Genomic DNA, 25,000 nt, shown 5'->3' with positions numbered 1-25,000 from the left:
GGCTTTGAACGCAGCCTGGTTCCCCCAGGTAGTTTTATGAGCAGCTTCCATCACCCACCTGGTCTCTCATGGTCCTGGTCCTCCACCTGGTCTCGTGGTCCTCCACCTTGTCTCTCATGGTCCTGGTCCTCCACCTGGTCTCTCATGGTCCTGGTCCTCCACCTGGTCTCTCACGGTTCTGGTCCTCCACCTGGTCTCTCATGGTCCTGGTCCTCCACCTGGTCTCTCATGGTCCTGGTCCTCCACCTGGTCTCTCATTGTCCTAGTCCTCCACCTGGTCTCGTGGTCCTCCACCTGGTCTCTCATGGTCCTGGTCCTCCACCTGGTCTCTCATTGTCCTAGTCCTCCACCTGGTCTCTCATGGTCCTAGTCCTCCACCTGGTCTCTCATGGTCCTGGACCTCCACCTGGTCTCTCATGGTCCTGGTCCTCCACCTGGTCTCTCATGGTCCTGGTCCTCCACCTGGTCTCTCATGGTCCTGGTCCTCCACCTGGTCTCTCATTGTCCTAGTCCTCCACCTGGTCTTGTGGTCCTCCACCTGGTCTCTCATGGTCCTGGTCCTCCACCTGGTCTCTCGTGGTCCTCCACCTGGTCTCTCATGGTCCTGGTCTCTCATGGTCCTAGTCCTCCACCTGGTTTCTCATGGTCCTGGTCCTCCACCTGGTCTCTCATGGTCCTAGTCCTCCACCTGGTCTCTCATGGTCCTGGTCCTCCACCTGGTCTCTCATGGTCCTAGTCCTCCACCTGGTCTCTCATGGTCCTGGACCTCCACCTGGTCTCTCATGGTCCTGGTCTCTCATGGTCCTGGACCTCCACCTGGTCCTGTGGTCCTCCACCTGGTCTCTCATGGTCCTGGTCCTCCACCTGGTCTCTCATGGTCCTAGTCCTCCACCTGGTCTCTCATGGTCCTGGTCCTCCACCTGGTCTCTCATGGTCCTGGTCCTCCACCTGGTCTCTCATGGTCCTAGTCCTCCACCTGGTCTCTCATGGTCCTAGTCCTCCACCTGGTCTCTCATGGTCCTGGACCTCCACCTGGTCTCTCATGGTCCTGGTCCTCCACCTGGTCTCTCATGGTCCTGGTCCTCCACCTGGTCTCTCATGGTCCTAGTCCTCCACCTGGTCTCTCATGGTCCTGGTCCTCCACCTGGTCTCTCATGGTCCTGGTCCTCCACCTGGTCTCTCATGGTCCTAGTCCTCCACCTGGTCTCTCATGGTCCTGGTCCTCCACCTGGTCTCTCATGGTCCTGGTCTCTCATGGTCCTAGTCCTCCACCTGGTCTCTCATGGTCCTGGTCCTCCACCTGGTCTCTCATGGTCCTGGTCTCTCATGGTCCTGGTCTCTCATGGTCCTGGTCTCTCATGGTCCTGGTCCTCCACCTGGTCTCTCATGGTCCTAGTCCTCCACCTGGTCTCTCATGGTCCTGGTCCTCCACCTGGTCTCTCATGGTCCTAGTCCTCCACCTGGTCTCTCATGGTCCTAGTCCTCCACCTGGTCTCTCATGGTCCTGGTCCTCCACCTGGTCTCTCATGGTCCTGGTCTCTCATGGTCCTGGTCTCTCATGGTCCTGGTCTCTCATGGTCCTGGTCTCACTTTCACTGTGAAACAAAGCAGATGAACTTCTTGTTCCTTCAGCTTCAGGCTGTTGCATCATGGGATGTTACTGAAGTTATTTAGAACAAACATGATCATTTATTAGCTATATTATAATAAGAATTTAATCATAAAGAAGAAATGTTGAAAAGTGAGTGACAGTGTAATAGATAATACATTAATAAATGTACTATGAAGCTGTTTATATTGATTGTTTTGCCTTTGTAGAGGAATAAGTGATGAAAGTGCTTTTCTTTCCATGTGTGACCAGCTCCATCATGCCTGATGTCTACTCCCCGACCACGGCCCCGAACCCCAAGTCCTCCTGGATCCGGGTCCCCTCAGAGGCTCTGGAGAAGGTCCGCTGTGGGGTCAAGGTCATCGAAGTGGTGAGTTCAAGTGTGTGTGTGTGTGTGTGTGTGTGTGTGTGTGTGTGTGTGTGTGTGTGTGTGTGTGTGTGTGTGTGTGTGTGTGTGTGTGTGTGTGTGTGTGTGTGTGTGTGTGTGTGTGTGTGTGTGTGTGTGTGTGTGTGTGTGTGTGTGTGTGTGTGTGTGTGTGTGTGTGTGTGTGTGTGTGTGTGTGTGTGTGTGTGTGTGTGTGTGTGTGTGTGTGTGTGTGTGTGTGTGTGTGTGTGTGTGTGTGTGTGTGTGTGTGTGTGTGTGTGTGTGTGTGTGTGTGTGTGTGTGTGTGTGTGTGTGTGTGTGTGTGTGTGTGTGTGTGTGTGTGTGTGTGTGTGTGTGTGTGTGTGTGTGTGTGTGTGTGTGTTCTGGACCTTCCTCTTCATGAAGCTGCATTGAAGGAAGTGAAAGTGCTGATCTGAGAGGTGCTGACCCTCTGCTGTTGCAACGTGTGTGTGGGGGGGCGGACTTCCTCTTCCTGTTGACTCAGGCAACTCCCTGGACCTTTAATGAAACCCTTTCTACTGGTTTAGTTCAGACTGGATCCACGTTCACAAACCAGGACGATGTTCTGTCTTCTTTAGACTTTATTTTAGGTGTTTTATTAAATTTCTTCAGGTTATAAACAAAGTTTCTTCCAGTAGCATAAGCTCCTCCCCTAGTAGCCTCAGCCCCTCCCCTAGTAACCCCTGACCTGTCTCCTCAGCTCCTGTCCTTCCTCCTGGAGGAGATGGTCCCCTAGTAGCCTCAGCCCCTCCCCTAGTAACCCCTGACCTGTCTCCTCAGCTCCTGTCCTTCCTCCTAGAGGAGATGGTCCTCTAGTAGCTTCAGCCCCTCCCCTAGTAACCCCTGACCTGTCTCCTCAGCTCCTGTCCTTCCTCCTGGAGGAGATGGTCCCCTAGTAGCCTCAGCCCCTCCCCTAGTAACCCCTGACCTGTCTCCTCAGCTCCTGTCCTTCCTCCTAGAGGAGATGGTCCTCTAGTAGCCTCAGCCCCTCCCCTAGTAACCCCTGACCTGTCTCCTCAGCTCCTGTCCTTCCTCCTGGTAGCTTCAGCCCCTCCCCTAGTAACCCCTGACCTGTCTCCTCAGCTCCTGTCCTTCCTCCTGGAGGAGATGGTCCCCTAGTAGCCTCAGCCCCTCCCCTAGTAACCCCTGACCTGTCTCCTCAGCTCCTGTCCTTCCTCCTAGAGGAGATGGTAGCCTCAGCCCCTCCCCTAGTAACCCCTGACCTGTCTCCTCAGCTCCTGTCCTTCCTCCTAGAGGAGATGGTAGCCTCAGCCCCTCCCCTAGTAACCCCTGACCTGTCTCCTCAGCTCCTGTCCTTCCTCCTAGAGGAGATGGTAGCCTCAGCCCCTCCCCTAGTAACCCCTGACCTGTCTCATCAGCTCCTGTCCTTCCTCCTAGAGGAGATGGTAGCCTCAGCCCCTCCCCTAGTAACCCCTGACCTGTCTCATCAGCTCCTGTCCTTCCTCCTAGAGGAGATGGTAGCCTCAGCCCCTCCCCTAGTAACCCCTGACCTGTCTCCTCAGCTCCTGTCCTTCGTGGCCTTCATCCTGGAGGAGATGGTCCACAGCTGCATCAGCTGCTCGACGCTCTACTTCTTTGAGTTCGTGAGCTGCTCCTCCTTCCTGTTCACGCTGCTCCTCCTCGTGCTCCTCTACACCTCCCTGAGGGGCCGGGTGGGCATCAGCTGCTGGCCCCAGCTGGTAAGAGCCCCGCCCACACGGGTCAAACACAACAAGTCATACCTCACTGAAGCTAGCTTAGCATAAAGACTGCAAACGGGTGGAAACAGCTAGCGTGGCTTAAAGTCAGAACACAGATCATTGTTGACATCAGAAACAAATATTAATCGATTTTCTAAACGGTTGGCGATCAATTAAATCGACTAGATTCACATTTTATATAACACAACCCAAACATTAAAACAACCTTTTAGTTTTACTCAAGTTCATAAACTTCTTTATTACCTTTCAACAAACCTGTAAATGAGTCAAATATTAACCGTTTTATACACAAACGAGTTAAATGTTTAACATTGTTTTTTATTGGTTCATATTTGAAGGTCACGTGATCGTGCTGAAGGTCAAACGTTCTGCTCACGTTTCAGCCTAAAAACAAAGAGGTCGTCATTCTCTTAGCACATTTATTACCTCACGTTTCACGTCCACGCGACGCTGGTCGTTATGTGGCAGGAAGACGAGTATTTACAAAATAAAGGCACTGATCGCGTCAGTCAAACAGAAGAAGCTACTTCCTGTTTGTGTTTATTATTCTCAATTAATATCAACATTTTATTTATCCAGTGAACTGCAAATATGAAATAAAAAGTGGAAAAAGAATAACTTAAGTTGTAATTCAAAACGGTAAATATTTACATAGAAATGTAAAAAGACTTAATTAATTCGACTGTCTAAACCCAAGTGTTTCCTGTGTCTACAGAATTTTATTTTGAAAATTCTGTTTTAACGTAACGAGCAGAAATTGTTTCATGTGACTTGTTCTCAACACTTAAAAAAAAAAAAGATTTAAAAAGGCCCTCCAGCATCTTTCTATGGCTGGGGCTTTTATTCTGAAATATTCGGTGGGCAGCATTATGAGAATCAGTAAACCTGTAAGTTCTGTACTATTTTCAATTAGCAAAACAGTTAAATGTGAATATTTAGAATGAATGATTCAATTTCTCATAATTTATCGGTTCAAACTGAACCGACCTTGTGGCGTCCGTCGTGATGCGCCGCAGGAAGTCTCCACGAGGTTAATATAAAAACAGCTGATCTGTTTCCTGCATCCTGCTCCTTTCTGACTTTTCAAAATAAAAGCCTGTTGAGTTCTTAAAGCAGCAAGGTGGCGTTTACGGGGGAGAGGAGGACTCCCACACCCCGGCGTGCCCCCTGTGACAGCTCCACGTCACCCTCGCCCGAGCGCCGGCGTGGAAGAGCTGCGCGTCCGCCATCGGCTGCCCGCAAGTCTGACAGCGCCGGAACAGCTCCATCAGGCTGCGGCCGGAGACCACGGCGCCGTCCTCCTCGTCGGACGTCGTGGCGTTGAACTCGTCGTCACGAGGGTCGACCGACACCACGATGCAGAAGCTTTCTTCTTCTGCTGCTGGCGACGACTGAGCGGAGCTTCCTGCAGCGCCGCCGGGCGCCTGAGAACCACAGCAACTCGTCAATAATACAACCGCTACAACCAAGTAACGTTAGCAGCACCGCTAACGGAGAACCAGGAGGTTCACTTCAATCATGATGCGTTCAGGCTCCGCTCAGTGAACACGAGTACTAGCTGAAGGTAAATGATAACGTTCTCATGATGCATTCAGGCTCCGCTCAGTGAACACGAGTACTGGCTGAAGGTAAATGATAACGTTCTCATGATGCGTTCAGGCTCTGCTCAGTGAACACGAGTACTGGCTGAAGGTAAATGATAACGTTCTCATGATGCGTTCAGGCTCTGCTCAGTGAACACGAGTACTAGCTGAAGGTAAATGATAACGTTCTCATGATGCATTCAGGCTCCGCTCAGTGAACACGAGTACTGGCTGAAGGTAAATGATAACGTTCTCATGATGCGTTCAGGCTCTGCTCAGTGAACACGAGTACTGGCTGAAGGTAAATGATAACGTTCTCATGATGCGTTCAGGCTCTGCTCAGTGAACACGAGTACTAGCTGAAGGTAAATGATAACGTTCTCATGATGCATTCAGGCTCCGCTCAGTGAACACGAGTACTGGCTGAAGGTAAATGATAACGTTCTCATGATGCGTTCAGGCTCCGCTCAGTGAACACGAGTACTGGCTGAAGGTAAATGATAACGTTCTCATGATGCGTTCAGGCTCCGCTCAGTGAACACGAGTACTGGCTGAAGGTAAATGATAACGTTCTCATGATGCGTTCAGGCTCCGCTCAGTGAACATGAGTACTGGCTGAAGGTAAATGATAACGTTCTCATGTTGCGTTCAGGCTCTGCTCAGTGAACACGAGTACCGGCTGAAGGTAAATGATAACGTTCTCATGATGCGTTCAGGCGTAATTTTTATAATTATGTTTAACGTCCTAAAGCTCTGAGCTCATTAATAACTTCATCAACACTAATGAATATTAATATATATTTTATTGACTGATGGTTTACAGGCTTCAGACTAAATCAATAATCTGGATCCTTGTAGACCAGCTGATATAATAAAGATCTGTTAATATGGATCATCAGTGATCAATAGTTCATAATTAGTGATCTTGAACTTGTCAATGTAATAAAAATTAATAACATAAAACAATTACTATTCATTAAATAACGTTTAAAAACAGTAAACCTTTAAAGTAATAATTTCAACTAGCAATACAGTTGCGTATGAATATGTAGACTTAATGAGTATTTGTTGTTGTTGTTGTTACCTGCGTGCGGCTCCTCTTCGGAGCCCCCGGCGGCGCGCCCTCCCCGGCCGGCTCCGCGCGCCCTCTCCCGGGGAACAGCGACGGCACCGCGCCGCTCTTCAGCGCCGGTCTGGGCGCCACGTTCAGGATCTTGGCCCGGAAGTCCTCCTCGTAGTCCTCGGGCCGGAAGTGCAAGCTGCACACGCGCACGCCGCCGTACCTGGACGCGGGCGTGCGCTCGTCGAAGCGCGGGTTCCGGATCGCGCGCAGCCACGCGCGGCACCGCGGCGGGTCCCTGGTCGGCAAACCGTGGAAGACCACGCCCACAGCCCGGGCCTCGTCGTAGCCCCGACAGCCGGGCACGCAGCACCTCCACGGCATCGCGCAGGCGCAGACCGTCGGGAGTATGTTTAAAAAGAAACGTTAAATCGCGGCTGAAGCGGAAAAACGAGTTTTACGAGTTTTACATTAAAAAAAGCTGCGTCGTTAAGACGCGACGCTAGCGAGCGACTTCCGGTGTTCTTCTTCTACCGAGAGATTTACGGTAGATTGAGCGCATCGAGGTGTAATGCTGCTCCCCCACAGGCCGGAAACGGCATTACATTGAGATGTATGTTTATTTATGTGTGTGTGTGTGTGTACTCGGATCTTCAGTAACAGTATTAATACCAATGTGTAGAAATGCTATCTTAAAAAGTAAAAGTATTAGCATCAAATATACTTAAAGTATCACATTTCTAAATAATATATATTATACTATTGTATTATAACTTGTGTGTTTCTCATTTTAATGACTAATATGTTAATGCTGCTGCTGGTTTCATCTATAATAATACATCATGTATTATTATTTATAGTGTATTTAGAGTAACTGTTCACTGAAGATATAATATAAATGAAGTAGAAAGTCTCATCAAATGGAAATGCTAATTTAAAGTACTACAAGTACATCAAACTTAGTACTTAGTTATATATGGGTTGTAAATAACTTTAAATTCCTCTTCAATAAGTAGAAAGTGTAAGTCTTTAAAAGTGAAATAAAAACATTTAGCCCCAGATTATTTAAAGGTTTCTTCATGCTTTAGAAATTAATCTAATAACAAGTATAAATATGTAGATTGGTGTATTTTTGACAGACTATTTAGTTATTATTGTTCTTTTATTAGTAAATATACTCTAATTAATAAATGAATGTGTTAGTTCACTTATAAAAGCTCCATCCTTTACTGCCATGTGTGTGTGTGTATGTATGTATATATATATATATATATATATGTATGTGTATGTATGTGTTAGCATGTTCAACTATCTGGTTTGTGTCATCATGAATAATTAGTCTGTCAGCTTCAGAGCCACGGTAGCTGTTTCTTTATGCTAAGCTAACAGGCTTCACCTGCTGAGTGGAAGTGAGGTAAACATGAGGCCTCTTCCTCCTCCTCCTCTTCCTCAACAGGACTTTGTGTACACGGCCGTCATCGCGGGCTTGTTCCTCGTGTCCTCCATCGTCTTCGCCTCCAGCAACAGCGACACGACGATAGAGAAGAGCGCCGCGGTGAGGAAACACGCTTCCTTCTCGCTTCCTTCTCGCTTCCTTCTCACTTCCTTCTCACTTCCTTCTCACTTCCTCGCTTCTCCTCATTTCCTCGCTTCCTTCTCACTTCCTCTCTTCTCCTCATTTCCTCTCACTTCCTCTTCTCTCCCCTCCCCTCTCCTCTCTCCTTCCTCCTCCTTTAATGTGTTCTAACCTTCACTCGTCTCCTCCTGCAGGCGTGTGGCTTCCTAGCGTCCTCCTCTCCTCCCTTCCTCTCCTCCCCCTCTCCTTCCTCCCTCTCTCCTTCCTCCCTCCCTCTCTTCTCTCCTTCCTCCCTCCCCCTCTCCTCCCTCTCTTCTCTCCTTCCTCCCTCTCTCCCTCTCCTCTCCTCCTGTCTTCTAACCTTCACTTGTCTCCTCCTGCATGCGTTTGGCTTCCTAGCCTCCTCTCCTCTCCTCCCTCCTCCCTCTCTTCTCTCCTTCCTCCCTCTCTCCTTCCTCCCTCTCCTCTCTCCTTCCTCCTCCTCTAATGTATTCTAACCTTCACTCGTCTCCTCCTGCAGGTGTTTGGCTTCCTAGCCTCCTCTCCTCTCCTCCCTCCCCCCCCCTCTCCTTTCCTCCCTCTCTTCTCTCCTCCTCTAATGTATTCATGTATTCTAACCTTCCCTCGTCTCCTCCTGCAGACGTTTGGCTTCCTAGCGTCCTCGGCGTTCCTCCTCGACCTCGGCTTGTTCGTGAAGACTCTCGGGTTTCCGTTTCAGAAAGACGGGAAGCCGACGCCCGGCAACGGCGGCGCGGCGCCCGGCAACGGCGGCACGCCGGAGACGGCGAAGCTCAACGAGGCGGATTGAATCCTCACAAACGTCGGATTATTTCACTCGTCCTTTAACGTATCGGCAGGAGGCGGAGCTTCAGCGGCCACGGCGTCCATCTTTAGAGTTCTTTTATAAATCCTGTTGTCAACATAATCAATCTCCCAATCAAAGAACCGATCCCAGCCGCTCCGTGTTCGGTCTTAAAGGAACAGGACGCGGTTCTTGAGGAACGGAGACACAGAACCACAGAACCACTAAAGTTTGTTTGTATTCAGGATTTTTAATCAACGCGATGAATTGGACCCATTTATGGATTTATTGTCGTGTTGCTTGTTGTTTTTTATTATTGAGTATCATGAAACAGACAAAATTATTTTAATTTACTCAAAGTTAAGTTTGGTATAAATCAACAAAAGATATAATTGTTTTAAATACAATAAATCACCATGTTGACGGTAAAACTGAGTGACCATAGTATTTACGTGTTTTCCGTTCGGGCCCTGAACGCATCGTGAAAGTTTAGGCAGACATGATTTTGAAGTTTGTACCGAAATGAAGAAAAAGTGTCTTTTAAAAACATGTAAATGTCGTTTATATATTAATAATATAATCTTTTTTATTCCACTAACAACCAGCAGACGGTTTTAATTCAACCGGTTTCTTACTTCCTGTTTCTTTATCAAATCGGAGATGTATGTTTTTTTTTATATTGTCGTCTTCTATTGGATCAATTCTTCTTTTCTTTTTTTTTAATTCAATGTATTATGAACAAAATTTTCGTTTTGTCAAATTTGATTCCATTCTGATTTATAAATTATGAAGAAATCATCCCGCCTGATCTTTTTATTTTAAATTGTTTGGTGTGTCGTTGAATGGAAATGTTTGAGTGAATTGACCCTGTGCTAAGCCCCGCCCCCTCCTGTTTCTGCTTCAAGTTCTTCATGTTCAATCATTTAAAAGCTAACGCAGCTATACCTTTAGCAGCTAGCTTAGCATAGAGCTGTTGTTGCTGTATTCGGCTAACGTTGGCTCCACAGGCTTCATTCACTTTCTTTGTGGTCGTTTTGTGTCTTTGTCTTTGAGGTTGTTTTGTGTCTCTTTGTCTTTGAGGTCGTTTTGTGTCTCTTTGTCTTTGAGGTTGTTTTGTGTCTCTTTGTCTTTGAGGTCGTTTTGTGTCTCTTTGTCTTTGAGGTCGTTTTGTGTCTCTTTGTCTTTGAGGTCGTTTTGTGTCTCTTTGAGGTCGTTTTGTGTCTCTTTGAGGTCGTTTTGTGTCTCTTTGTCTTTGTGGTCGTTTTGTGTCTCTTTGTCTTTGTGGTCGTTTTGTGTCTCTTTGTCTTTGAGGTCGTTTTGTGTCTCTTTGTCTTTGAGGTCGTTTTGTGTCTCTTTGTCTTTGTGGTTGTTTTGTGTCTCTTTGTCTTTGAGGTCGTTTTGTGTCTCTTTGTCTTTGAGGTCGTTTTGTGTCTCTTTGTCTTTGAGGTCGTTTTGTGTCTCTTTGTCTTTGTGGTCGTTTTGTGTCTCTTTGTCTTTGAGGTTGTTTTGTGTCTCTTTGAGGTCGTTTTGTGTCTCTTTGTCTTTGAGGTCGTTTTGTGTCTCTTTGTCTTTGAGGTTGTTTTGTGTCTCTTTGTCTTTGAGGTCGTTTTGTGTCTTTGTCTTTGAGGTTGTTTTGTGTCTCTTTGAGGTCGTTTTGTGTCTCTTTGTCTTTGAGGTTGTTTTGTGTCTCTTTGAGGTCGTTTTGTGTCTCTTTGTCTTTGTAATAAAAGACTTTAATCTGTAAGACATGATTTATACTTAATAAGGAAACATTGAATTAATAACTTTGTCGTTCTGACGATCCAGAAATCAGTTTTTATATCAACATGAATCACTTAAATTAATGTTTTAAAGGACCAAGAACGTTTATTTTGGAGAAAATTAATGTTTTTTAAAGTGTATTTTAAGTTTCATTTATAATTCAAACTGAGAACGTCTTGTTTTAAATAAATGTGTTTTTTAATTATTGTATTCTTGTATCATTTAATCACATTAGTTTAAGTGACTTTTCTCCTGAAGACCTTTGAGCTAAATGTTGTAATAAAATGTGTTTTTATAACTTCTTGTAATAAAAATGTATTTTAATTAAAACATGTTTCAATTAAAATATATTTTTATTGTAAAATATTATTTAATAGAAGCCTCAAACATTTAGAGATTAACAAAAACAACATTTGCTGAAGGATATTATATTAATATACTATAATTACCATAATATACCTTTATTAGATATGAGGAGGTGGACACCCGGTCCTCAGGTGAGACCTCTTCAGTGTGGACACCCGGTCCTCAGGTGAGACCTCTTCAGTGTGGACACCCGGTCCTCAGGTGAGACCTCTTCAGTGTGGACACCCGGTCCTCAGGTGAGACCTCTTCAGTGTGGACACCCGGTCCTCAGGTGAGACCTCTTCAGTGTGGACACCCGGTCCTCAGGTGAGACCTCTTCAGTGTGGACACCCGGTCCTCAGGTGAGACCTCTTCAGTGTGGACACCCGGTCCTCAGGTGAGACCTCTTCAGTGTGGACACCCGGTCCTCAGGTGAGACCTCTTCAGTGTGGACACCCGGTCCTCAGGTGAGACCTCTTCAGTGTGGACACCCGGTCCTCAGGTGAGACCTCCTCACTGTGGACACCCGGTCCTCAGGTGAGACCTCTTCAGTGTGGACACCCGGTCCTCAGGTGAGACCTCTTCAGTGTGGACACCCGGTCCTCAGGTGAGACCTCTTCAGAGCTCTGGAAGAACAACAGACGTCACGCTGAAGTCTGACCCTTCACCCTTTGTTCCAGAGACCCTTTTCGTCCAATCGGAGGGCTCCACGGCGCCTCCCTGAGTGGCGTTCGAGGGTCCCTGGTTCCGCCGAGGCGGAGAGACGAGGAGGAGGAAGCTGACTCAGCAGGTCTTTGGCTTTATAAAGAGTCCGTCGGGCTCAGCCCGTCACCACGACGATGGAGCTGCTCCACATCGCCTTCCTCCTGGCCGGCTGCCTCGGGCTGCTGCACGGCAAAGCTTCAGGTAGACCAGCACCTGTCTGTGTGTCCGCCTGTCTGTGTGTCCGCCTGTCTGTGTGTCCGCCTGTCTGTGTGTCAGCCTGTCTGTGTGTCAGCCTGTCTGTGTGTGTCAGCCTGTCTGTGTGTCTGCCTGTCTGTGTTTGTCCGCCTGTCTGTGTTTGTCCGCCTGTCTGTGTGTGTCTGCCTGTCTGTGTGTCTGCCTGTCTGTGTTTGTCCGCCTGTCTGTGTTTGTCCGCCTGTCTGTGTGTGTCAGCCTGTCTGTGTGTGTCCGCCTGTGTGTGTCTGCCTGTCTGTGTTTGTCCGCCTGTCTGTGTTTGTCCGCCTGTCTGTGTGTCCGCCTGTCTGTGTGTGTCTGCCTGTCTGTGTGTGTCCGCCTGTGTGTGTCTGCCTGTCTGTGTTTGTCCGCCTGTCTGTGTTTGTCCGCCTGTCTGTGTGTCCGCCTGTCTGTGTGTCCGCCTGTCTGTGTGTGTCTGCCTGTCTGTGTGTGTCCGCCTGTCTGTGTTTGTCCGCCTGTCTGTGTGTCCGCCTGTCTGTGTGTGTCTGCCTGTCTGTGTGTGTCCGCCTGTCTGTGTGTCAGCCTGTCTGTGTGTCCGCCTGTCTGTGTGTCAGCCTGTCTGTGTGTCAGCCTGTCTGTGTGTCCGCCTGTCTGTGTGTCAGCCTGTCTGTGTGTCAGCCTGTCTGTGTGTTCACTCCTGTCTTCATTGTGTCATTGTTTCCTGATGTGATCCAGATGATGATGTCATTGTTTCCTGATGTGATCCAGATGATGATGTCATTGTTTCCTGATGTGATCCAGATGATGATGTCATTGTTTCCTGATGTGATCCAGATGATGATGTCATTGTTTCCTGATGTGATCCAGATGATGATGTCATTGTTTCCTGATGTGATCCAGATGATGATGTCATTGTTTCCTGATGTGATCCAGATGATGATGTCATTGTTTCCTGATGTGATCCAGATGATGATGTCATTGTTTCCTGTTGTCGTGCAGAGTACCAGCTGGAGACAGAGACGCTGAGCCGATGTGAGTTGCTAAGGGGCGTGGCCGTTGCCGAGCAACAAGGGGACGTCCCTCACTGCGCACACGATGGCGGGTTCAGGTAAATACCTGAGATCAATAAACAGGTTCATATAAAACATGTTGATTTACCTCACATGTAATACTGTGTGTGTGTGTGTGTGTGTGTGTGTGTGTGTGTGTGTGTGTGTGTGTGTGTGTGTGTGTGTGTGTGTGTGTGTGTGTGTGTGTGTGTGTGTGTGTGTGTGTGTGTGTGTGTGTGTGTGTGTGTGTGTGTGTGTGTGTGTGTGTGTAGGCCTGTGCAGTGCAGTGGGCGGGGTCACGAGTGTTGGTGCGTTAATGCTGAAGGTCACGAGGTCGTCGGGACTCGAACCAACAACTCTGCTCCGCACTGTGAGAAACTCTTTGACATGTTTCATATATATATGTATATAGTATACATATATATATATATATATGTATATAGTATACATATATATATATATGTATATGTATATAGTATACATATATATATATGTATATAGTATACATATATATATATGTATATAGTATACATATATATATATGTATATAGTATACATATATATATATGTATACTATATACATATATATATGTATATAGTATACATATATATATATGTATACTATATACATATATATATATATGTATACTATATATCTCCCTACCTGCCTGACCTGTCTGTCTCCCTACCTGCCTGACCTGTCTGTCTCCCTACCTGTCTGTCTCCCTACGTGCCTGTCTCCCTACCTGTCTGTCTCCCTACGTGCCTGTCTCCTTACCTGCCTGTCTCCCTGCGTGCCTGTCTCCTTACCTGCCTGTCTCCCTGCGTGCCTGTCTCCCTACCTGTCTGTCTCCCTACGTGTCCGTCTCCCTACCTTTCTGTCTCCCTACCTGCCTGACCTGTCTGTCTCCCTACCTGTCTGTCTCCCTACGTGCCTGTCTCCTTACCTGCCTGTCTCCTTACCTGCCTGTCTCCCTGCGTGCCTGTCTCCCTACGTGTCCGTCTCCCTACCTGTCTGTCTCCCTACCTGTCTGTCTCCCTACCTGCCTGACCTGTCTGTCTCCCTACCTGCCTGTCTCCCTGCGTGCCTGTCTCCCTACGTGTCCGTCTCCCTACCTGTCTGTCTCCCTACCTGTCTGTCTCTCTACCCGTTTGTCTCCCTGCGTGCCTGTCTCCCTACCTGTCTGTCTCCCTACCTGCCTGTCTCCCTGCGTGCCTGTCTCCCTACCTGTCTGTCTCCCTACCTGTCTGTCTCCCTACGTGTCCGTCTCCCTACCTGCCTGTCTCCCTACCTGTCTGTCTCCCTACGTGTCCGTCTCCCTACCTGCCTGTCTCCCTACCTGTCTGTCTCCCTACCTGTCTGTCTCCCTACCTGTCTGTCTCCAGGTGCGTCTCCCTGCCAGCAGCAGTCCGTCCTGCAGTGCTCCCCCTCTGGCCTCTTTGAGTCAGTTCAGTGTGAGTCCAGCAGGGGGCGGTGTTGGTGCGTGGACCAGGACGGCATGGAGCTGTACGGGACCCGGCAGCCCGGGACGCCTCTCCGCTGTGAGTACACGTCCTCGTGGTGCTGCTGATGATGTCATGTCCACATGTAGGTGTGTGAGTCCCTGTTGACCTTTGACCTGCAGGTCCCGGAGGCTGCGAGGTGAGGGCGCGGCGCCTCCTGCACGGCTCCCGGTCTCACGCTCCTCCTCAGTGCGCCGCAGACGGGAGCTTCCTGCCGGTTCAGTGTCGACTCATCAACACCACCGACAGGGCGGAGCTGGACCTGCTGCACACCTTCAACAGGTAGCCTGTCTGTCTGCCTGTGTGTGTGTCTGTGTGTCTGTCTGTCTGTCTGCCTGTGTGTCTGTCTGTGTGTCTGTCTGTCTGTCTGCCTGTGTGTAGACAGGTAGCCTGTCTGTCTGCCTGTCTGTCTGCCTGTGTGTCTGTCTGTCTGTCTGCCTGTGTGTCTGTCTGTGTGTCTGTCTGTCTGTCTGCCTGTGTGTAGACAGGTAGCCTGTCTGTCTGCCTGTCTGTCTGCCTGTGTGTCTGTCTGTGTGTCTGTCTGTCTGTCTGCCTGTGTGTAGACAGGTAGCCTGTCTGTCTGCCTGTCTGTCTGTCTGTGTGTCTGTCTGTCTGTCTGCCTGTGTGTAGACAGGTAGCTAGCCTGTCTGTTTAACGTGTGTGTGTGTGTGTGTGTGTGTGTGTGTGTGTGTGTGTGTGTGTGTGTGTGTGTGTGTGTGTGTGTGTGTGTGTGTGTGTGTGTGTGTGTGTGTGTGTGTGTGTGTGTTTTCAGGTTCCCAGAAGCCTTTGAGACGTTCGGTAGTTTCAGGAAGTTTTTCCCGACTGTTTCATCGTTCTGCTTCTGTTCAGACAGCAGAGGCCGAGAGATGGAGAACACAGGTACACACACACACAGGTACACACACGCACACACAGAGGTACACACACACACACACAGGTACACACACACAGGTACACACACACACACAGGTACACACACACACACACACACACACAGGTACACACACACAGGTACACACACAGGTACACACACACACAGGTACACACACACACACACACACACACACAGGTACACACACACACACACACACACGCACACACACACACAGGTACACACACACACACAGGTACACACACACACACACACAGGTACACACACACAGGTACACACACACACACACACAGGTACACACACACACAGGTACACACACACACAGGTACACACACACACACACGCACACACAGAGGTACACACACACACAGGTACACACACAGGTACACACACACACACACACACACACACACAGGTACACACACACACACAGGTACACACACACAGGTACACACACACACACACACACACACACAGGTACACACACACACAGGTACACACACACACAGGTACACACACACACACACACACACACACACACGCACACACAGGTACACACACAGGTACACACACACACAGGTACACACACACACACACACAGGTACACACACACACACACACACAGGTACACACACACACAGGTACACACACACACAGGTACACACACACACAGGTACACACACACACACAGGTACACACACACACACAGGTACACACACACACACAGGTACACAGGACTGAGCCCTGAGGGACCCCAGTAGTCAGAGGACAAGGCTCAGACACAGATCCTCTCCAGGTTACCCGGTTAGAGCGGTCGGTGAGGTAGGATGAGAAGAGTGAGAGCAGAGCCTGAGATACCAGGTCCTGGAGGGTCAGCATAGTGGCTCTCTCGGCGCGCACCGGTTCGGACAGCCACCAGGCCGGAGAGGACTTGAGGACCTTTAGAGTCCTAAGAGGACTTGAGGACCTTTAGAGTCGTAAGAGGACTTGAGGACCTTTAGAGTCCTAAGAGGACTTGAGGACCTTTAGAGTCGTAAGAGGACTTGAGGACCTTTAGAGTCCTAAGAGGACTTGAGGACCTTTAGAGTCATAAGAGGACTACTAAAGTGCTATCGGTAAGGGACATTTAAGTGCTACTACGGCATTTAAGTGCTACCTATTCAAGGTATAGTCGAAAAAGATGTGTTTTTAGTTTGCGACGGAAGATGTAGAGACTTCCTGCTGTCCTGATGTCAATGGGGAGCTCGTTCCACCAATGAGGAGCCAGAACAGCAAACAGTCGGGATTTAGCTCGAAGTGAAGGAGCTAGAAGCAGATTGGCAGAAGCCGAGCGAAGTGAACGGGCTGGGGTGTGAGGTTAGACCATGTCCTGGGTGTGAGGTTAGACCATGTCCTGGGTGTGAGGTTAGACCATGTCCTGGGTGTGAGGTTAGACCATGTCCTGGGTGTGAGGTTAGACCATGTCCTGGGTGTGAGGTTAGACCATGTCCTGGGTGTGAGGTTAGACCATGTCCTGGGTGTGAGGTTTGACCATGTCCTGGGTGTGAGGTTAGACCATGTCCTGGATGTGAGGTTAGACCATGTCCTGGGTGTGAGGTTAGACCATGTCCTGGGTGTGAGGTTAGACCATGTCCTGGGTGTGAGGTTAGACCATGTCCTGGGTGTAGACCGGACCCGATCTGTTCGCAGCACGGTACGCAAGTACCAATGTTTTGAAGCGGATGCTGCGGCCACCGGTAACCAGTGAAGGTCGCGGAGGAGCGGAGGATTGTGGGTAAATTTAGGAGGTTGAAGACCAGTCGAGCAGCTGCATTCTGGATGAGCTGTAGAGGTCGAATGGCATTAGCAGGTAGACCTGAAGGAGGGAGTTGCAATAGTCCAGCCGTGAGATGACCAGAGCCTGGACCAGAGCCTGGACCAGAACCTGGACCAGAGCCTGGACCAGAACCTGTGCCGCCTTCTGAGTGAGAAGAGGTCGTATTCTCCTGATGTTGTACAGCATGTACCTACAGGAGGGTGTTATTGGGGTAATGTTGGCAGTCAGGGAGAGTTGACTGACAGGTGTCACACGAGGTTCCTGTCAGTCGGAGTCGGAGCCAACACTGAGTTGTTGAAGTTAATAGTCAGGTCGTGGGTGGGAGAGCCTTTTCCTGGAAGGAGGAGAAGTTCAGTCTTGTCCGGGTTCATTTTCAGGTGGTGTGCGGACATCCACTGAAAGATGTCAGTCAAACATCCACTGAGAGATGTCAATCAGACATCCACTGAGAGATGTCAATCAGACATCCACTGAGAGATGTCAGTCAGACATCCACTGAGAGATGTCAGTCAGACAGACAGAGATTCGTGCTGCTACCCGTGTTTCAGATTGGGGAAACGAGAGGATCAGTTGGGTGTCGTCAGCATAGCTGTGGTAGGTGAAGCCATGCGAGCAAATGACAGAGCCAAGAGAGTTGGTGTACAGAGAGAAGAGAAGAGGACCAAGGACTGAACCCTGAGGGACCCCAGTAGTCAGAGGACAAGGCTCAGACACAGATCCTCTCCAGGTTACCCGGTAAGAGCGGTCGGTGAGGTAGGATGAGAAGAGTGAGAGCAGAGCCTGAGATACCAGGTCCTGGAGGGAGGACATGAGGATCTGGTGGTTCACTGTGTCAAAGGCAGCGGAAAGGTCTAGAAGGATGAGGACAGAGGAGAGAGAGGCTGCTCTAGCAGTGTGAAGCTGCTCAGAGACAGCAAGGAGGGCAGTCTCTGTTGAGTGGCCTTGAATCCAGACTGGTGGGGGTCTAGAAGGTTGTTACTGTGGAGAAAGGAGGAGACTTGGTTAAAGATAGCTCGCTCTAGAGTTTTGGAAAGGAAGGGGAGGAGAGAGACAGGTCTGTAGTTATTGACTTCAGGTCTGTAGTTGTTGACTTCAGGTCTGTAGTTATTGACTTCAGGTCTGTAGTTGTTGACTTCAGGTCTGTAGTTGTTGACTTCAGGTCTGTAGTTATTGACTTCAGGTCTGTAGTTATTGACTTCAGGTCTGTAGTTATTGACTTCAGGTTGTAGTTATTGACTTCAGGTCTGTGGTTGTTGACTTCAGGTCTGTAGTTATTGACTTCAGGTTGTAGTTATTGACTTCAGGTCTGTGGTTGTTGTTGACTTCAGGTCTGTAGTTGTTGACTTCAGGTCTGTAGTTATTGACTTCAGGTCTGTAGTTATTGACTTCAGGTTGTAGTTATTGACTTCAGGTTGTAGTTATTGACTTCAGGTCTGTGGTTGTTGACTTCAGGTCTGTGGTTGTTGACTTCAGGTCTGTAGTTGTTGACTTCAGGTCTGTGGTTGTTGACTTCAGGTCTGTAGTTGTTGACTTCAGGTCTGTGGTTGTTGACTTCAGGTCTGTAGTTGTTGACTTCAGGTCTGTAGTTGTTGACTTCAGGTCTGTGGTTGTTGACTTCAGGTCTGTAGTTGTTGACTTCAGGTCTGTAGTTGTTGACTTCAGGTCTGTAGTTATTGACTTCAGGTCTGTAGTTATTGACTTCAGGTCTGTAGTTATTGACTTCAGGTTGTAGTTATTGACTTCAGGTCTGTGGTTGTTGACTTCAGGTCTGTAGTTGTTGACTTCAGGTCTGTAGTTGTTGACTTCAGGTCTGTAGTTGTTGACTTCAGGTCTGTGGTTGTTGACTTCAGGTCTGTAGTTGTTGACTTCAGGTCTGTAGTTGTTGACTTCAGGTCTGTAGTTATTGACTTCAGATGGGTCAGAGTGGGTTTCTTCAGGAGAGGGTTGACTCCGCCTCCTTCAGAGAGTTGGGGAAACAGCCGGTTGAGAGGGAGGTGTTAATAAGATGGGTGAGAAAGGGAAGAAGGTCCGGAGCAATGGACTGGAGAAGGTGAGAAGGGATGGGGTCAAGGGGGCAGGTGGTTGGGGGTCAGAGGTTACCAAGGTAAGAACTTGATTAGGAGACAGGGGGATAAAAGAGGAAAACAAGGGGGAAGATGGTGAAGTTACTGGAGGTGTAGTTGAGGAAGATGGATTAGTAAATGAAGAGCGTATGTCGTCTATCTTTTTTGTAAAGTAGTCAACAAAGTGGCTTGGTAGAAGGGTGGAGGGGGGGGGGGGACCAGGGGGGTCAAGGAGGTTGGAAAAAATTGAGAAGAGCTTTTTAGGGTTAGATAAAGAGGATTCGATTCTGGATTGATAGAACAAACTTTTGGCTGCAGTGATGGACGCAGAGAAGGAGGAGAGAAGAGATTGATAGGCGAGCAGGTCACTGGCGTGTTTGGATTTTCGTCATTTCCTTTCCGATGCTCGCATTGTGGCTCTCTCGGCGCGCACCGGTTCAGACAACCACGGAGCCGGAGAGGACTTGAGGACCTTTAGAGTCGTAAGAGGACTTGAGGACCTTTAGAGTCGTAAGAGGACTTGAGGACCTTTAGAGTCGTAAGAGGACAGAGAGAATCAAGAGAGGACGACAGTGTAGAGAGAAGAGTGTCAGTGGCAAAGTTAGGATGCATTAGTGAGAAGGAATCGGTTGAGGGGAGGGCTGACAGAACAGAGGAGGCCAGAGAGGAGGGTGAGAGGGTGAGAGGGAGAGAGGGAGAGAGGGTGAGAGGGTGAGAGGGTGAGAGGGAGAGAGGGTGAGAGGGAGAGAGAGAGAGAGGGTGAGAGGGTGAGAGGGTGAGAGGGTGAGAGGGAGAGAGGGTGAGAGGGAGAGAGAGAGAGAGGGTGAGAGGGAGAGAGGGTGAGAGGGAGAGAGGGAGAGAGAGAGAGAGGGTGAGAGGGAGAGAGGGAGAGAGAGAGAGAGGGTGAGAGGGAGAGAGGGAGAGAGGGAGAGAGAGAGGGTGAGAGGGAGAGAGGGAGAGAGAGAGAGAGAGAGGGAGAGAGGGTGAGAGGGTGAGAGGGAGAGAGGGTGAGAGAGAGTAAGGGATGAAGAAGTGGTCAGAGACAGGAAGTGGAGTTACAGTGAGGTTAGATGTGGAGCAGTTTCTGGTGAACATATGCACACAGCTTCACGCCCTGCAGGTCTGGAAGTAGGTCAAGGTGGTGTCCAGCTTTGTGAGTAGGAGGGGAAGGACTGAGAGAGAGAGCAAAGGAAGACAGGAAGAGTAGTAGATCACATGACTTCTCAGTCTGGATGTTAAAGTCACCCAGAAGGATGAGCGGGGGTCCATTTTCTGGGAAGTTTGATAGGAGGACATCTAGTTCTTCCAAGAAGTCTCTAAAGGAACCAGGAAGACGGTAGAGAACAACAATGGTTAGATGAACCGGATGAGTAACCGTCACTGCATGAAACTCAAAAGACAGCAGGGTAAATAATGGAAGCGGGTAGAGAGCAAAACTCCATTTGGGTGAGATGAGTAGACCTGAACCACCACCCCGACCAGAGGGTCTGGGTGTGTGGCTGAAGGAGAAGGCCGAGGAGAGAGCAGCAGGGGTTGATGTGTTGTCTGGTGTGATCCAAGTCTCAGTGAGAGCCAGGAAGTCCAGCGATTGCTTGATAGCGAAGCCAGAGATGAAGTCCGCCTTGCGGTTAGCTGACTGGCAGTTCCAGAGGCCCCAAGTGACGAGGTGCTGGGTCTGTGTAGACGAAAGACTCCTAGGTCTTTATCCTCCGAGTCTTGACTCCAACCAAAGACTCCTAGGTCTTTATCCTCTGAGTCTTGACTCCAACAAAAGACTCCTAGGTCTTTATCCTCCGAGTCTTGACTCCAACGAAAGACTCCAAGGTCTTTATCCTCTGAGTCTTGACTCCAACCAAAGACTCCTAGGTCTTTATCCTCTGAGTCTTGACTCCAACCAAAGACTCCTAGGTCTTTATCCTCTGAGTCTTGAGTCCAACGAAAGACTCCTAGGTCTTTATCCTCTGAGTCTTGACTCCAACCAAAGACTCCTAGGTCTTTATCCTCTGAGTCTTGACTCCAACCAAAGACTCCTAGGTCTTTATCCTCTGAGTCTTGACTCCAACCAAATACTCCTAGGTCTTTATCCTCTGAGTATTGACTCCTATGAAAGACTCCTAGAGCTTTATCCTCTGAGTCTTGACTACTACGAAAGACTCCTAGGTCTTTATCCTCTGAGTCTTGACTCCAACGAAAGACTCCTAGGTCTTTATCCTCTGAGTTTTGACTCCTACGAAAGACTCCTAGGTCTTTATCCTCCGAGTCTTGACTCCAACGAAAGACTCCTAGGTCTTTATCCTCTGAGTCTTGACTCCAACCAAAGACTCCTAGGTCTTTATCCTCTGAGTCTTGACTCCAACAAAAGACTCCTATGTCTTTATCCTCTGAGACTTGACTCCAATGAAAGACTCCTAGGTCTTTATCCTCCGAGTCTTGACTCCCACGAAAGACTCCTAGGTCTTTATCCTCCGAGTCTTGACTCCAACGAAAGACTCCTAGGTCTTTATCCTCCGAGTCTTGACTCCTACGAAAGACTCCTAGGTCTTTATCCTCCGAGTCTTGACTCCAACCAAAGACTCCTAGGTCTTTATCCTCTGAGTCTTGAGTCCAACGAAAGACTCCTAGGTCTTTATCCTCTGAGTCTTGACTCCAACCAAAGACTCCTAGGTCTTTATCCTCTGAGTCTTGACTCCAACCAAAGACTCCTAGGTCTTTATCCTCTGAGTCTTGACTCCAACCAAAGACTCATAGGTCTTTATCCTCTGAGTATTGACTCCTATGAAAGACTCCTAGAGCTTTATCCTCTGAGTCTTGACTACTACGAAAGACTCCTAGGTCTTTATCCTCTGAGTCTTGACTCCAACGAAAGACTCCTAGGTCTTTATCCTCTGAGTTTTGACTCCTACGAAAGACTCCTAGGTCTTTATCCTCCGAGTCTTGACTCCAACGAAAGACTCCTAGGTCTTTATCCTCTGAGTCTTGACTCCAACCAAAGACTCCTAGGTCTTTATCCTCTGAGTCTTGACTCCAACAAAAGACTCCTATGTCTTTATCCTCTGAGTCTTGACTCCAATGAAAGACTCCTAGGTCTTTATCCTCCGAGTCTTGACTCCCACGAAAGACTCCTAGGTCTTTATCCTCCGAGTCTTGACTCCAACGAAAGACTCCTAGGTCTTTATCCTCCGAGTCTTGACTCCTACGAAAGACTCCTAGGTCTTTATCCTCCGAGTCTTGACTCCAACGAAAGACTCCTAGGTCTTTATCCTCTGAGTCTTGACTCCAACCAAAGACTCCTAGGTCTTTATCCTCTGAGTCTTGACTCCAACAAAAGACTCCTATGTCTTTATCCTCCGAGTCTTGACTCCCACGAAAGACTCCTAGGTCTTTATCCTCCGAGTCTTGACTCCAACGAAAGACTCCTAGGTCTTTATCCTCCGAGTCTTGACTCCTACGAAAGACTCCTATGTCTTTATCCTCCAAGTCTTCATACGAGGAGTCTTCCCTGACGCTCCAAGCCCCAACCTGGTTATACACCTGAGTTGGCGGTAATTGGTTACAGCTGTGTCGAGCCCGCCCACAGGTCGTTGAAGTAATTGCCCACTTAGTGATCGATACTGGTAAACAGGGGATTCATTGCTACCAGTGAAGTCTCAGTTTTGCTAGAATGTGAAATTCTTGCCAAACTGATTAAGGACAAAGATCAGTTTACCTCAAGGTAGAAAGTAGAATAAAGTTTAGTCCCTAGTAGATTTGGATTACAGAGCAAATACTGAAATCCTAGCTGGTTTGGTTGACTTTTCAGACACTTGTGTAAAAAAGCAAGAAAATCACAGCTCAAAATGTTCAAATTAGAAAGACAGTACAGACTAGCATTCTAGTATAACTAAATACAGCAGATACAGTAGTAATATAGCAGAGAAACCTCTTTAAAGAATATACTCAGCAAGATACAGGAAGTCCAGAAGTCAGAGGACTCACAGCTCAGATGCACTGGTACACACACACATAGGTACACACACACACACAGGTACACACACACACACAGGTACACACACACACTGATGATGATGAAGGTGTGTACTTACTTCCTGTCCAGGTGTGGAGCTCCTCCTCTCGGAGGTGTATGACTCGGCGTTCTCCGGCCTCCGGTCCGGCCGCTCCTTCTCTCAGACCGCCGTGTACCGGGTCCTGGAGCGGAGGATGCTGGGAGTCCAGCTGGCCCTCAGCGGGCACTTCAGATGTGAGACCGCCAACTGGTTTTAACTAGTTTCAAACGGATCCGGTCTTTAGAAAGCTGGTCCCAGTAACACATACAGCAACGTCAGATACTGGTTTAAGACTCATTTAAAAACTGGTTTACACTAGTTAACATATGTACTACTAGTTAACCCTGGTTTACACTAGTTAACATATTTACTACTAGTCAACCCTGGTTTACACTAGTTAACTTAGTTACTACTAGTTAACCCTGGTTTACACTAGTTAACTTAGTTACTACTAGATAACCCTGGTTTACACTAGTTAACATAGTTATTACTAGTTAACCCTGGTTTACACTAGTTAACATATTTACTACTAGTCAACCCTGGTTTACACTAGTTAACTTAGTTACTACTAGTTAACCCTGGTTTACACTAGTTAACATAGTTATTACTAGTTAACCCTGGTTTACTACTAGTTAACCCTGGTTTACACTAGTTAACATAGTTACTACTAGTTAACCCTGGTTTACACTAGTTAACGTAGTTATTACTAGTTAACCCTGGTTTACACTAGTTAACTTAGTTACTAGTAGATAACCCTGGTTTACACTAGTTAACAGTTACTACTAGTTAACCCTGGTTTACACTAGTTAACATAGTTATTACTAGTTAACCCTGGTTTACACTAGTTAACCCTGGTTTACACTAGTTAACAGTTACTACTAGTTAACCCTGGTTTACACTAGTTAACATAGTTATTACTAGTCAACCCTGGTTTACACTAGTTAACAGTTACTACTAGTTAACCCTGGTTTACACTAGTTAACATAGTTATTACTAGTCAACCCTGGTTTACACTAGTTAACATAGTTATTACTAGTCAACCCTGGTTTACACTAGTTAACATAGTTATTACTAGTCAACCCTGGTTTACACTAGTTAACATAGTTATTACTAGTCAACCCTGGTTAGTTTATGTGTTAGATGTTTTGAAGTAGAAGTTGACTGAACTGGTTTAAACTACTTATCTGGATTTGTTAAACTGATTTAGACCAGTTTAAACCACCCTCAACTGTTTTCTACTCTGGTTTAAACTGGTTTATTTGCACATCCATCAATCAAACAGTGAAGAAAACCCAATATAGACCAGTAAACCACTGGTTTAAACACTGGTCCTTCAGAGGTCCCATCTGGACCAGTAAACACCGAGCTGCTCTCTCTCAGGTCCCTCTGCCTGCGAGGCGGAGCGGAGGGCAGCGATGGACTCGCAGAGTGTTCGCGTCCCGTCCTGCGAGGCCGGAGGAGCCTTCAGCTCCAGGCAGTGTCAGCTGGGGGGGCGGTGCTGGTGTGTGGACCCCACCGGGAGGGAGCTTCCTGGGACACGGCAGGCAGGAGACTCCCTGGTCTGCAGTGAGTATGAATACATCCAGTCACCAACACTACGTTTTACTAGATTACACCTGAACTGGAAGGGGGGGCAGAACTGATCTGGATCAATAGTTAACGAGAGCTGGTAATGATAAAGACCTAAGCTCCTCCTCCAGGTTCAGGCCTCGCTGGCTGTCTCTCTCAGCGCCGCCTGGCTCTCTCCCGGCTCTTCTCCGGTCCCGTGGACCCTCCCATCCGGGCCTCCTCCGTCAGACCCCCGGCCTCCTGTCTCTCCCTGCTCCGGCCTGTCGAGGAGCTCCTGCCGGTGGAGGCGGACCTGACCTCCTTCCTGCCTCGCCTGGTCGAAGTCC

At 48.3% G+C, this 25,000-nt stretch overlaps 3 protein-coding genes across 4 annotated transcripts in view; 2 read left to right on the top strand and 1 right to left on the bottom strand.

The window, feature by feature from the left end:
* The window catches only part of cmtm6 (CKLF-like MARVEL transmembrane domain containing 6), an 11,179-nt gene extending 474 nt beyond the window's left edge, over positions 1 to 10,705 (top strand). The window contains exons 2-6 of one of the 2 annotated variants that reach the window (XR_004611206.1): positions 1,862 to 1,979; positions 3,518 to 3,694; positions 7,815 to 7,913; positions 8,575 to 9,993; positions 10,385 to 10,705. Coding sequence is in view for 1 of the 2 variants with exons in the window: in XM_034553175.1 (XP_034409066.1) it covers positions 1,869 to 1,979; positions 3,518 to 3,694; positions 7,815 to 7,913; positions 8,575 to 8,742 (555 nt within the window). In the remaining variant the exon portion in view is untranslated. Of the gene's footprint in view, positions 1 to 1,413; positions 1,742 to 1,861; positions 1,980 to 3,517; positions 3,695 to 7,814; positions 7,914 to 8,574; positions 9,994 to 10,384 lie in introns of those variants that run through there. The other variant, XM_034553175.1, reaches the window with a different exon arrangement.
* zgc:158320 (uncharacterized protein LOC780837 homolog) lies at positions 3,751 to 6,902 on the bottom strand. Its single transcript, XM_034553174.1, has 2 exons — positions 6,383 to 6,902; positions 3,751 to 5,139 (listed from the first exon to the last, which is right to left on the bottom strand). Exons 1-2 carry the CDS (start codon positions 6,740 to 6,742, stop codon positions 4,843 to 4,845), a joined length of 657 nt encoding a protein of 218 aa, XP_034409065.1. The 5' UTR covers positions 6,743 to 6,902; the 3' UTR covers positions 3,751 to 4,842.
* A 3,582-nt stretch (positions 10,706 to 14,287) lies between the features above and the next one.
* The window catches only part of tg (thyroglobulin), a 29,040-nt gene continuing 18,327 nt past the window's right edge, over positions 14,288 to 25,000 (top strand). Inside the window, exons 1-6 of the mRNA XM_034554250.1 lie at positions 14,288 to 14,330; positions 14,414 to 14,573; positions 15,064 to 15,170; positions 23,156 to 23,299; positions 24,486 to 24,671; positions 24,806 to 25,000. The exon at positions 24,806 to 25,000 is cut by the window's right edge and continues 308 nt beyond it. Of these exons, the coding sequence (XP_034410141.1) occupies positions 14,288 to 14,330; positions 14,414 to 14,573; positions 15,064 to 15,170; positions 23,156 to 23,299; positions 24,486 to 24,671; positions 24,806 to 25,000 (835 nt within the window). The remainder of the gene's footprint in view (positions 14,331 to 14,413; positions 14,574 to 15,063; positions 15,171 to 23,155; positions 23,300 to 24,485; positions 24,672 to 24,805) is intronic.

This window comes from Cyclopterus lumpus, chromosome 16, assembly GCF_009769545.1.
Source record: "Cyclopterus lumpus isolate fCycLum1 chromosome 16, fCycLum1.pri, whole genome shotgun sequence".
Taxonomy (NCBI): Eukaryota; Metazoa; Chordata; class Actinopteri; order Perciformes; family Cyclopteridae; genus Cyclopterus; species Cyclopterus lumpus.
This window is presented reverse-complemented; position numbering and strand designations above follow the sequence as displayed.